The sequence below is a fragment of the Acromyrmex echinatior genome, chromosome 2 (assembly GCF_024713525.1).
Source record: "Acromyrmex echinatior isolate Ae372 chromosome 2, ASM2471352v2, whole genome shotgun sequence".
NCBI classification, from domain to species: Eukaryota; Metazoa; Arthropoda; class Insecta; order Hymenoptera; family Formicidae; genus Acromyrmex; species Acromyrmex echinatior.
Genome location: NC_141853.1, coordinates 15,982,784 through 15,995,490, shown reverse-complemented (window position 1 = coordinate 15,995,490; position 12,707 = coordinate 15,982,784). Strand labels below are relative to the sequence as shown.

The 12,707-nt window shown below is 37.1% G+C and overlaps 1 protein-coding gene across 5 annotated transcripts in view; it reads right to left on the bottom strand.

The window, feature by feature from the left end:
* Positions 1 to 11,778, bottom strand: part of zip (myosin heavy chain 10) — a 33,691-nt gene extending 21,913 nt beyond the window's left edge. For 4 of the 5 annotated variants that reach the window (XM_087403592.1, XM_087403588.1, XM_011065408.2 and 1 more), the window contains exon 1: positions 10,782 to 11,777. In XM_087403592.1, the coding sequence (XP_087259718.1) occupies positions 10,782 to 11,138 (357 nt within the window). In that variant the 5' untranslated portion in view covers positions 11,139 to 11,777. Of the gene's footprint in view, positions 1 to 10,781 lie in introns of all 5 variants that reach the window. The other variant, XR_015544286.1, reaches the window with a different exon arrangement.
* Between the last annotated feature and the right edge of the window lie 929 nt (positions 11,779 to 12,707).

Genomic DNA, 12,707 nt, shown 5'->3' with positions numbered 1-12,707 from the left:
GAATAAGCGGGTTAAGGACGCTCATCCTTATAAGGACTCGTCTTTGCCTTTTTGCGCCTGCACTCTGCAAAGTGGCGTCCATCTCACTCCCCCCTCCCCCCTCTCTCTCTTTCTCTCTCTCTCGCTTTTTTTTCACCCGCGGCTGGCATCTGGCCGCCTCTCCCCGTATCCGCGATCGCCCTCGATCGAGACAAGATCGAAAGTCTTGATCCCGGCGCGGACCACTCGCTCGAGACGGCGCGAGAGGCATGCACGTGATCAAGTGCAATTTGTAACGAACGGTAAAAGCGTGATTGGATGCGGTATGCTTTATTATTGCGGGTCAAAGTTGCGGCCCGCGAAACAAGATCGTAAACCCCACGACAAAGTCGCGAATGCTCGGGGCTACTTGGGAAATTAGCATAAATTCGCTATTAACATACGTACTATCTCATTTTTTTTTTACTGTGACAGATACTTCTAAGGAATTCTAAATTGACTACTCTTTTCTTTTCTGCTTCTCTGCTTTATTATTATGGATCGAAATTACAATTTGCAAAGGAGAATTCTTCCATGATGGAACTGTAAACGCCCAGTCATTTGCGAAATTAATGTAAATCTACTACTAACATATATTAGTATCTACTAAACACAGCTTACTTTTTATTTCCGCAGATTTCCTGCTATTAATACAGTTTTTTTTTTCACAGAACCATGCGATTACTTGTTCTTTCGTTATTATCGAAAATAATTTCATTGTTATCATAAATAAAAAATACAATTCATGAAATGAGATCGTAAATTCGATATAAATAACGATAAAAAAAGCAAGAGTCTAAAGTCGTTTTCTAAATATAGCAACTTGTATACGCAACATGTCCTCTCAATTCTTATCGTTGACAGATTTGATTTGTATCGAAGGAATTCAGGTCTTTGGTAAAAGTAAATAACTGACCGAGAATTACGAGACTGGAGTTGCGATATCAAGTAAAATAAAACTGATTCCTCATTACGCAATTTAAAGAGCGTACTGCGTTTATAACCAGTCTTTAAAAGGACGAGAATCAACGATACCACACCTCCTTATATCCAATCACTCTCTAAAAATGGTACCGTCGCCGTAATGACTCCAGATAGGGAATGTAAGTAAGAATATCACTCTTTGCTAAAGCCGGCTCTAGGCAACGAGTCAAGTATTCGACTCGATCGACAGCTGCGTTCGTATGAGAAATAAGACTCTGTCATATGCAATTTCGACGTGTCGTCGCATCGACGTATATTATCTCATCACCCCGGGGCGACAATCGTATCGCTTTAGCGAATATTTATTGAATGAATGTCTTCACTCGCCAAATATTCGATACCTCCCGAATACATTTGCGTGACGAATTTTAAATGCGCCACCGAACGCCGTGCACTCGTTCGACAAATATTTATGAATGCGATACAGATATCACGCGAACGAGGGCAATATTGCAATTTTACACAACGGTATTGCTGCAATTTTATGCGACGTTGCAAAAAAAAAAATATAATTCATCGCGTAAAAGCGACATATTTTATTTTGCCGAATGATGCAGAAGCAAACGTATTATTATTATTGCGTGTTATTATTATTGTATATTGACAATTGGCATTACGTCATGACATATCGTGACCGCGCGATATTTATCTTGGACCAGCAAATAATTGACCGGTGAACGGTTTGCTGAGCGTTGTTTGAAACTCGCTTAAAAGCCGTGTCGTATTACGTATCGAAGATTGCATATCGGAGATCGATATTCGACCAATGAAGACGAGAATGAAGACGAAGCGAGCGATGATTGAGATTGAAGTTTTTTTTTTTTTGCTTTAAGCCCATTAGCCCTGATCTGCAATTGTTACACGATCGTAATGCGAAACCCCAATGTAATAAAACCTAAATGGAAAACTTATGTATTTTTTTTGTTTTATTTAATCCTATTTTTCTTTTAAAATAAAGCTAATGTGTTTCAATTAAATATTCATAATTTAATTTTACGGAAGAAAATTCTTAGAAGTTGTTTTGTTTAGATGCTTTACATAAATTTTAATATAAGTTGAGAATATTGTATCTTTACATAAATGATTGTATTCTATTATAAATGTATATAGATATATTACAATTAATAACCATTATATTAACTTTCATAAATAAAAACTTTCATAAATAAAAAACAATATATTAGGTGTTGGAATTAATTCGTAGCGTTTTACAAGTGATGGGAAGTACTTTCATTAATGTATTTTTTAATGCTCATGTGAAATAAATAACATTCTTTCATTAAAAACGCTACGAATTAATTCCAACACCTAATATAAAATTTGATATTAAATAAATAATTAAAGTTCAATTAAAGTGAATGCATAAAAAATTCTAAAAATTTAGAATTCTAAAATGTTGAGTTCATATTGATACGCAACATGCGTACGACAATCAATTTTGCGAGAGCATCAGAAGCGATGAGTAATATAAAGTAATGCAGTTAAAGTAAACCATACGGTCGGTAGTTGTCGAACCGTTACAGTCCAGATACAGCCCATATACGGTATGCACGGATAAAATCAATCGGATTCGCACCATATATGGATAAGGATAACGATGTATATACGCAAGCGTTGAACAAGAGTGACATTCTTTACGGCGTTACTTCTTGGCGACGGAATTACGAAAAATTGCGAGAACGGGTTGCCTCTTAACCTCACGAAAAATCACATCGCCCCGGCCATTCGTTTCAGAGCGATGCTTTCGGAGATACAGCACCGTCAAATTACGACATAAATGTAGAATGTAGGCGACAGCTGCAGGTGAAAAATGCAAAAATACGATTACGTGCCCTTGTTTGCGTGTTTGTGACTTAGAGCCCGCCCGACTAAAATGTTACATAACGCGATATTTAAAGTATCTCTAAAATATTAAGTACAATAAAAAATCAATATACAAATATTTCTACATTTAAATACATTGTGTATAGATTCTTAGATCTTTTTGATGATTTTGTCTATGACAGATTTTTTTATCGAATTGAGTTTGAAATTTTTTAAAATATATCATTATAGCATTGACATTGTAATAGAAAATAATGATCAGATCTTTTAGGTACTTTTATAACCGAAAAATCCTAATTTTTTCATAATCTTCGGCCAACCTTTTCATTCATTATCAAGATAAAATCATTATAAAGATAAAATCATTTAATATATTACAAAGGGACGTCACGGCAAGATGAATTTTAATGCCGATAATTAATAATAACGGGTATTAATCGACGCTTCACACTTCTGTTTACGAACTCATTTTTACGCACGTTCGTACTCTCACGCCGATGGTTGTCTCAAAAGCGAATGTCGTAACGATCGCACGTCGATCATGCCGGTTGAGCGACGGCCCTGAGACGGCCGAGGCGAGAATTCCGCGTGAATTCCGGAATGTTTCTACTTGAGCGGTATCTCCGCGGTCTAAGAGAAATTCCGCGTGCGGTTACTACACGTAAGCGTAACGTAGCACGTTGCGAATACTAATGCGCATACTAATCAGGCTAATGCCACGAGGCGGAGACCTCGCGTGTTACCTTCTCGTTGTAGCTCTGCAAATTCTAGTTCCGAGAAACCGGCTAAAGGCGAAAAGAATGTCCACCAGAGCCTTCCCGATTCGTCGCTGGTTACCATCGTGAATATATCGGGCAAAATGTAATATTAAATAACGAAGGAAGCAGCATCTTTCTACTACTGTCCACTTCCTGCAGCATCATTTTTCAAATAACTGATTATTCAATTAATTTGAAGCCAATGTTTCCGCGATGAAAATATTGAACAGTCTGTATCTAACAGTTTTAGAATAATTAGCGACTGTAAAAAGGAGACTCTCTTCTCTCGGCGAATTAAGTTTCAAGAGAGAAAGTGATCAATGATCAAAATCATATTTTATTGAATTTCGAACAGGTATTGCTTTAATAGAACTTGGAGATTTATGATTCGGTTACAAAAATATAAAATATTGAAAGTGGAAAAGTTGATGAATCGATAATCTTCATTGCAACGATTAGAATAAAAAAGTCAAAGAAATAATACAAAAGAAAAGTGTCTGTGTACAATGTAATCTTTCAACAATTCAATGGATCGTAAAGGTGTGTTATACAAATCTATTTGCCAGATGAGTAAAATAATTATCACCTCTGAAAAATTGAAATTTAAAAAAAACGTGAAAACGTTACATTTTGATATTTCGTCGATACGGAAATAAATATTCAATCGTTTTTTAAGGATTCACTGACTCATCGGCGGATGAGAAATTCGCAGGTTTGCAACGGTAAGCCACATTTCGCCAAGGTGACTCTGTCAAACCACTAAGATGGCGTCTCAAGATCGGCCTCCCAACGAATATTCCAACCTTCCTCCGCCTTCACTCCGGTACTCTCCCTTTCCTCATACTCTCTGTCACTTTACCTCTCTCGTGCTATCGCTTTCTTACCTTCTCCTCGGAGACCGTCATCGGACTCTGTCTACCTTCACGTTTACCGAATCAGTCACGCGTGAGTCACGACGAGCATCGACTCTCATTCTACGAGTTTAGAGGAAAAAAAAGTAACGAGAGGAGAGGACGATTATATTATTATTCAGATCTCAAGTTGCCTCATATTATTTGTATCAAAATTTCATTTACGCTGCAAAAATAATGAAAAAATAAAATTTGCCAGCGAAAATAGAAGACTTCATTTCTGCATATGATATCGTCACGATTTTCAATAAATTACAACGGGTATTCATCTTTAAGTTAGCGTCAATAATATTCTATTCGGAACAAACGACGTGTCTCGACCATTCGCTGCTCCGATTTGCACGGTCTGGTACATCAGATAGGAAGCAATGGGATAGCAAAATTTTAATCGTACGAGTTTACCGAGCAAACAGTTTTAAATCGCGATTTTGTCTTCTGTACTGTGCAGTTTATTCTCGATGAGATAACGCCCGTAACATCGAATGTCGACGATACCGGTTGAAATTCTGAGCGTCTCTTGTCCAAACATACGCTCGCATGAACCGACAAGAAAGTTATGACGAAACCCGTATGGAATTTCTGACGCAAATTTCAGCTAAATCCCTAACACATCCGGCCTGGTTATAGCATGACAAATTCATTAAGAGCTAGCGAGATGATACGCAACAAACTAAACGCGCTTCTTACGAGGGTGATAAAAACTTTACCTTTGCGATCAAATTTAAACCCGTTCTGACCCCAACTATAATATCATTTCTCTCGACACACAAAATTACCCATGTACAGGATGCTCAATAAATCATATATTTCCTTTGAACCAAAGATATTAAACGCGTCGATTACGGTTATTTTCAGGTTGTTTTACGACCTGCGTAAAATGTTTGAGTAATAAACGCGTTGATTGCAATCGACTTTTCGTTTTAAGAGAAGACATTCGTCTGTCATCTGGCTAGCAAAGGTGCCTCTTTAATGCGGCATATAAAGTTACAAGCTACAGCGTTCGTTCAACGTGTGTGAGAACAGCTGCATGATTCGCTATCTTATCGAATGTGACTATCGAATACTTTCTTGACAGCAGGGAGGAAACATAAAAACTATGATACGATAATACATAGTACATACAAGAAATCACAGCAGGAAACACATTTTTTTCCATTGAAACAACAATCACTATTTGTTCCACGTACAATTATTCTTTATGTCCGAGCAAACTTTATCAATATATTGTATATCGCTCTCTCTACAATACAAGTATCTAACTTTTACCTGAAGGAAGTACAAGCAAAAAATTCCATTGTGATAAATTTAATAATTTAATTATGTCAATTACGTTGCAGATATTTTCCAATAATTTTGATTTTATTTAAAAATGCAATTTAAAAAATATGCATAAATATATCGTTTTCCTTTCATGTATAGGTAAAATTATTGACTTGTATTTCACTAAGGATTTTATTTAATTGGTTTTTATATGCTAAGTGTGTAATTTATCTAAAAACCAATTTTATTCATTTTTCAAAGTATGTATAATACTTTTTTAAATATCCCTTAATCATTACATTATATATCAATATAAATAGTCCAAGAATCATTCAATCATACAATCTATAGCACATCTATCACATACATTTTCATCGGAATTTATATAATAGTAGTTCATAATAATAACTCCTGCAAAAATTTAGACTTGCGACGTGCTGCTTCATTCTCTCTAACATCTTAAATATAGTCTTCCACCAATATTTGAAGTATTAGTGACAATATTTAAGATTCAAAGGAATGAGTTTTCGCAGGCGGAAAGGCCAACACCTGCTTCCAAGTACGAGGTCAAAATTGAGGAACGCAATCAGCGACCACGTTCGAAGTAGAATCAAAATTTGCGTGAGTCACACGCTCGCCATCGAGCAAGGTGGGGCAAGGCTTATCAACTGGCGATAAGCGACAGCATCAAGGAAACGTCGGTGCCGTTGCACGTACTTGTCCCTCAACATGTAGGCGATACACGTTGAGACTCATGAAATCGGTGACCATTCGGCACCGTCCATGTCCTTTTTGCGTCGCGATCCTCGAATACCTGACCGTACGAATTTCGTCCTTGACCATAGGACCAGGTTTCCTTTCAGAAATTTCACGTACCGTGAATATCACCGCTCGCCCGTGTTTACGAAGGCAAGAGAGAAAGAGAGTGCTCGATAAAAAAAAAAAAAGATCTGAAATTCATCCATTCTCCTATCCGAAACTTATAAGTTGTATCTGATAATTGCGTACGCGTGAAGGTATCTAATGAAGAAAATCCGTGGGTGCCTTTTGCTCGATATTAATTAACTCTCGTACACACTGGACCCTGCAGACCTGCAGTGCAGGTATGTGAGACGAACGTTTTTACTTCCCACACACCGCAATTATCTCTTGCAAAACAACTTTCTTCACGATATTTTTATACCATGATAATTCGTTACCTTATCTTATGCTTTGCATCACAACCGCGTACTTTTATGCACGTTTTTCCTAAATGAAATCCGATATTGCGTATCAACGTTGTAAAATATACATTCTAAAGACGTATTTGCAATATAGCAATAATTCTTTTTTTTTAACTGCTATTATTTTTTGGTAATATATGTAAAATATATATAATATATACGATAATTAAAAAAAATTATTATACATACACTGAAAAAAATGATATATCAACAATACTATTTTTATTAAAAATAATTTTGTTAGTTTATACATATAATAATATTGAATGAAATTATTAATGAAACAACTACATCATGCTCTCACATTAGTAAAATTTTATTTGTTTCATTAATACTGTTATTATATATTAGGTGTTGGAATTAATTCGTAGCGTTTTACAAGTGATGGGAAGTACTTTCATTAATGTATTTTTTAATGCTCATGTGAAATAAATAACATTCTTTCATTAAAAAACGCTACGAATTAATTCCAACACCTAATAAATAAACAAGATTATTTTCAATTAAAATAATGCTGTTAGTATATGCTGATATAATTCTTTTTAGTGTGATACAAGGTAATTAAGAAAGCAAAAAAAGATATTCAGAAACACTAATTTAGTAATTGACTGCTATAAAAAAATGCAAATAGATATTTAAATCACCGCCACGTGCTTTTTTTCCCGATCGAATTCATTCGCGTTTCACACGCATTTTTCTTTTCGGTTCTCTCCTCCTCTTTTACATCTCTCTTCTTTTCGTCTCCGTCTCACCTTCGGTCTGCCGACATTTCCGATATATCTCGCGCGCGGATTAATTCCAGACGAGGACGAGCAAGAGCCGTAGTGAACCAAGAGCTATCTTTAGTTCGTCTTACGAGCGAAAGAGAATCGGTCTCTCGCTCATTGCATCAGTTGGACAGCGACCGATATCTCGACGATTGCTATTTTTCAAAATGTGCCCGACGACCAGTCAAAACCGAATCGACAAAAATGCAATACACGAGAATAAAGAGAGTTTCCTTTAATTAATAAATTCTCCTTGGCGGACACCATCAATCCTTATTTCAACATCACGTACAATTGCAACGACAAATATATATTTTTCTGATTGGATAAATGATCTGAGAAAATTTCAAACGTATCAAGATATATGGTGTGGTCTGAAGCATGCATACATTTTACGGTAGAGAAACTCGTAGCCGATCTTAATCGCTTATTGCTTAATAACAGAATACAGAAGTAACGATATTTCCTTCGGATTATTATAATTATTGCCAATCCGTCTGTGTCAAGCATGCTGTTTTGATATCGTCATGTTAAAATAATTGATATATCTTGCAATACTATGTTAAATTCATAATATCAAATTATACTCAATTTGTATTGTTTTTAATCATTTAGGTTGCCAATCTGCTCCTATTCAATATTGTCGTTAATTTAATTAGAACAATTACATTAAACAAATTAATGCATTAAACAAATTAACACAAGAAAATGTATTTATTAAATTCGACTTAAAAGTTTATTATTTAATAAGTGCATACATCAACATGGACATTCTTTGAAACATTCTTTGAAATTAATCACAGGAATAGATTGATTTATATTTTGACAAATATGAAAGTTAAAAGTAATAAAATGTTATTCAACTCAAGGGATTGGGTTACCATTACTCTTTTGATATTTAATTATGCAAAAGAGACACACGACTTATTATTAATTCTCATTTCAGTAACTTGGAATTGAAACAACCAATAATCTACCAAGATTATTAAGATATACAATATCTTTCTCGCAAATATAGAAAAACGAATGTTCCAACATGGAAATTTCCTCTCTTCCACACCCGAGCAACGATGTGATATAGCGTTCCACTTTCAAGCTATTGATTTACTTATTCCGTTCATCTATAGTCAAACGCAAAAAGCGAAAGACTACATAACTCCAAACATAAACGTGTTTTTCCACGAGACAGATAAACTCCGAGTTTAGCAACCAACGAGGAATACTGTCGTTTTTGTTTTACGCGTTCCCATCGTGTGTGCTCCGTAAATATTTTGAAGCTGTCCTAGCTAGTAACCATAATTCCGCGTAATTTTGCAGGACGATTAATTTTCACGGCGACGTGCATGAATTAATAATGCCAACGCGAATTCGAAGTCAAGCTCGCGGACGCGGTGAGTCACCGGTGCCTCGCGCTACGAGGAACATATTAATTCTGCAACGCCCCGAAGAGATGGAATTTCCGACGTTTCTCGAAAAATTCTTGGGAAAATTTCGGAGTCGAAGTCAGTGACTCTTATCAAGTCTTTTTGTTTTCTTTCACCAAACAATCTGGAACCAAACACTTTTTCCTAAATCTTATCCATCTTTATCTTTACTATTTGGAAAAAAATACATAAATTTGAGATAAAATAGATCTCAAATTCTTTTCGAAATTATAATTCCAAGATACGAGCAAGCACTTTTCCATTTTCTATACATATTAACTTGTACATAGTTTAGACTTAACTTCATGATAATGTGTTATTTTTAAAAAAAGTTGTTCTAGCTATAATTAGTCACAAAACTAGTTTTACAATGGTAACTTTAAAAGCTACTACAAAATTATCAGTTTTATGATTACTCATATATAAAAAAAATACAATTTTTATATTATTATCAAACAAGATTAAACGTCTAAATCACAAGTTAATCAGAAAATGAAAAACTATGATTTTTAGCTACAATTAATCACAAAACTGATGATTTTTAGTGGTAACTTTAAAGTTATTATAAAATCATCACTTTAGTGATTAACCATAGCTAGAAAAATACAATTTTTTACATCATTATCAAATAAGATTAAGTCTAAACCACAAGTTAATCAGAAAAACCAAGCTTGATTTCTAGCTAGATAATTCTAGCTGGATAATCGCAAAATTGATGGCTTTTAGTGATAATTTTAAAAATTATTCACTACAGAATTATCAGTTTAATAATTAATCATATAGCTAGAAAAATATTATTTTTACATTGCCATCGAGTTAAATCTAAGTTAATCAGAAAATAAAACATCGGGCCTCAAAGTTCGATTTAAATCGAAAGGTTTTTCTCCAGATTCTAGCAAAAGGAAAGAATGGAAGAACATTTTAAATCGAGGTTAGAGTTAACCGACATTGGAGGAACCGGCCCTACGGGATGCGTGGAAGGGCCGGTACGCATCTGGCACTTGCACCTGCATCGCCGCGGCATTCGCGAGACCATCTCCCAAACTTTCGATTCTTAACACTGCGAAGAAACAACAGAACGAAAGAAAAACACCGAATCATTCGCAGTAAAAAGAACCGGATCCATTCATTCTAAAAATGTTCCTAATGACAGGTCAACCCGTTAAACGAACGAAATTTATTTTCTCGCGTCTTTTACATTTCCTTCTAAAACGAGAATGGTAAAACAAATTTATTATCGTATTTTTTTCAGAGTTTATTCTCTCGATACGATAAACTTTGAGCTTTAATTTTTATCCTTTGTTGCAATTAAAATCTCAGCGGCGCACAATTTTGTGTCCAAGTTCCCGAATTTCGAGTCTCTCGACGAATTCGGACTTCTTGGAACTCGAGACCCGGGGGCGAATCAATCCACAGCATGGATCGAGAAGGAAAATTGGGTTAGCAACGAGCGTAAGGTCATCGGGGGCTTTGGCGAGAAAAACAAGATTTAAATACCGCTTTAAAAGCAATTGTAAGAACGGGCCGGTTAAATCGTGGAGCTTAAACCGAGAAGCGAGGCAGGCGCAACGCCAGGAATAAAAGGAGCCCGAGAGGAGGCTCGCAGACTCACGTAAATCAGTCCGGAATAGTATCGGTCCTTGAGGTTATGCAGAACGGAGGCCTCGTTGAGACAGGTAAGCTCCGCCATGTCCTCGACCTTATCGAACTTGGGCGGATTCATCTTCTGTATATCATCCTTGGCGACGAGTACGCGCTTGCCGGTCTCCGCGATCTCCACCTCGACTTCGTCGCCGCGCTCGCCCTTGATACCGGCGGCGACGAAGCCCTGCGTCTCGTGTGGCACCCACACCAGCTTCTTTTGCGTCCATTCCGCTTGGGTGGCCGGATCGTTGAAGCTGTTCCTGTCGACCGACAAGATACGCAGCTCCGGATCGGACCGGTCTACCCTCGAGTCCACGTCCGCCATCTTTGTTTAGCGAGCGCGCAACACGACGCGGCAAAGGTGCTGCTGCTGCGGGCCTGCCCCTTGTGCGTTCCCGACTATACTTTCTCTCGTCCCTTGTGTGTGTGTGTATATGTGTGTGTGCGCGCGCGCGCACCGTTATCCGTTACTTCGTTCCACGAACGCGCGCGTAACGTCCGCGACTACCCGCGTATCGTACTTGCGTACGCGACTCGATCGACTCGAAGTCGAGCCTGACGACGACGACGACGTGCGACGACGGCTGTCGCTACCAGCTGTCGCCACGATGCGCGACCAACGACGAGTGCGCGACGGCGGCACCAACACCACCGCCACTATGAAATATTACACCACCACCACTGCCGTCACTACCACTACCACTGTCGCGACAACGGACGGACTCGCCCTCCGTGCTTTCGAAAAATATTGTCGTACCGGCGACGATAGATCGCACATGTAACAAAGAAACGCGAACGATGCGTGTGGGCGCGAGCTTCTTTCTCTCGTAGCGAATTGCTCTCGACCCTCTCCCCTTTTTGCTCTCTCGTTTGCTTCGCTTCTTCTTGACTCACGTCTCGACCGCGCCGATCACAACTGCCGCCGATCCTCGTCGAGCGTGACCACCTCCGGCACCGCGCCACATTCGTCTCTTGTTCCCCACTTCTTTCTCGATCGATTCATACGCTCCAATCCGAACATTCCTTTCATTCTCGAACGAGTTTACTAGACACTAGGAACATATGGATTTTCATCTTATTTTAGGTTTCAATCAGGCTCGATTTATCGAACTCGAATCGAGACTGAATAAATCGATTGAATGTGAAATAATTTTTCCAAATATTTCATTTATTTGAATTTTGGACTATTTTAACTAACTTCAATCACAGACGAGATACTATTGGGTCATCTAAAAAGTATCCGCGGTACTTTGTCACTAGATATATGACTATCAACACACATCTAGTGACAAAAAACCGCGGATACTTTTTAGATGACCCAATATTAAAGATCGACATCCTTACGGGAGTCCTTGTGAATATCGAAGTAATTAAGAGTTAAAAACTGATAATATTGTACTAATTTTATGATTTATTAATTTATCGTCGTGCCTTAACTAATCTTTTAAAAATTTAAATATTGGCTGCGTTCAACAGATTCAACAGTTAAGTGAGCGCTCGCTGCTATTGATGTATTCTTCCAGACATAAAATGCTGATGGATGATCTAAAAGAATACACCAATAACAGCGAGGCCTTTTTCTTGTACCGAATCTCATAGGATAATGTCCATGTTTTTGTGGTTCTTTTCCTTGCTATTAGACAAGGATTAAACAAGGACGAACAATCAAAGTTGATTATTCGTGGACATTACCCTATGAAGTTTGATAATGGAAAAAGGCCGAAATTTGTCTACTCTTAGGTTTCTCTCTGCTAATGTTCACATTTCTGCTAATGTTAATCTGATAATTAATTAATTTTAATCTGAATTTGACTTACATCTTATATTTTTCTAATTTTAAGAATTAGAAATATTAATAAATATATTTATTCAGTAAATTAGTTCAAAATACAGA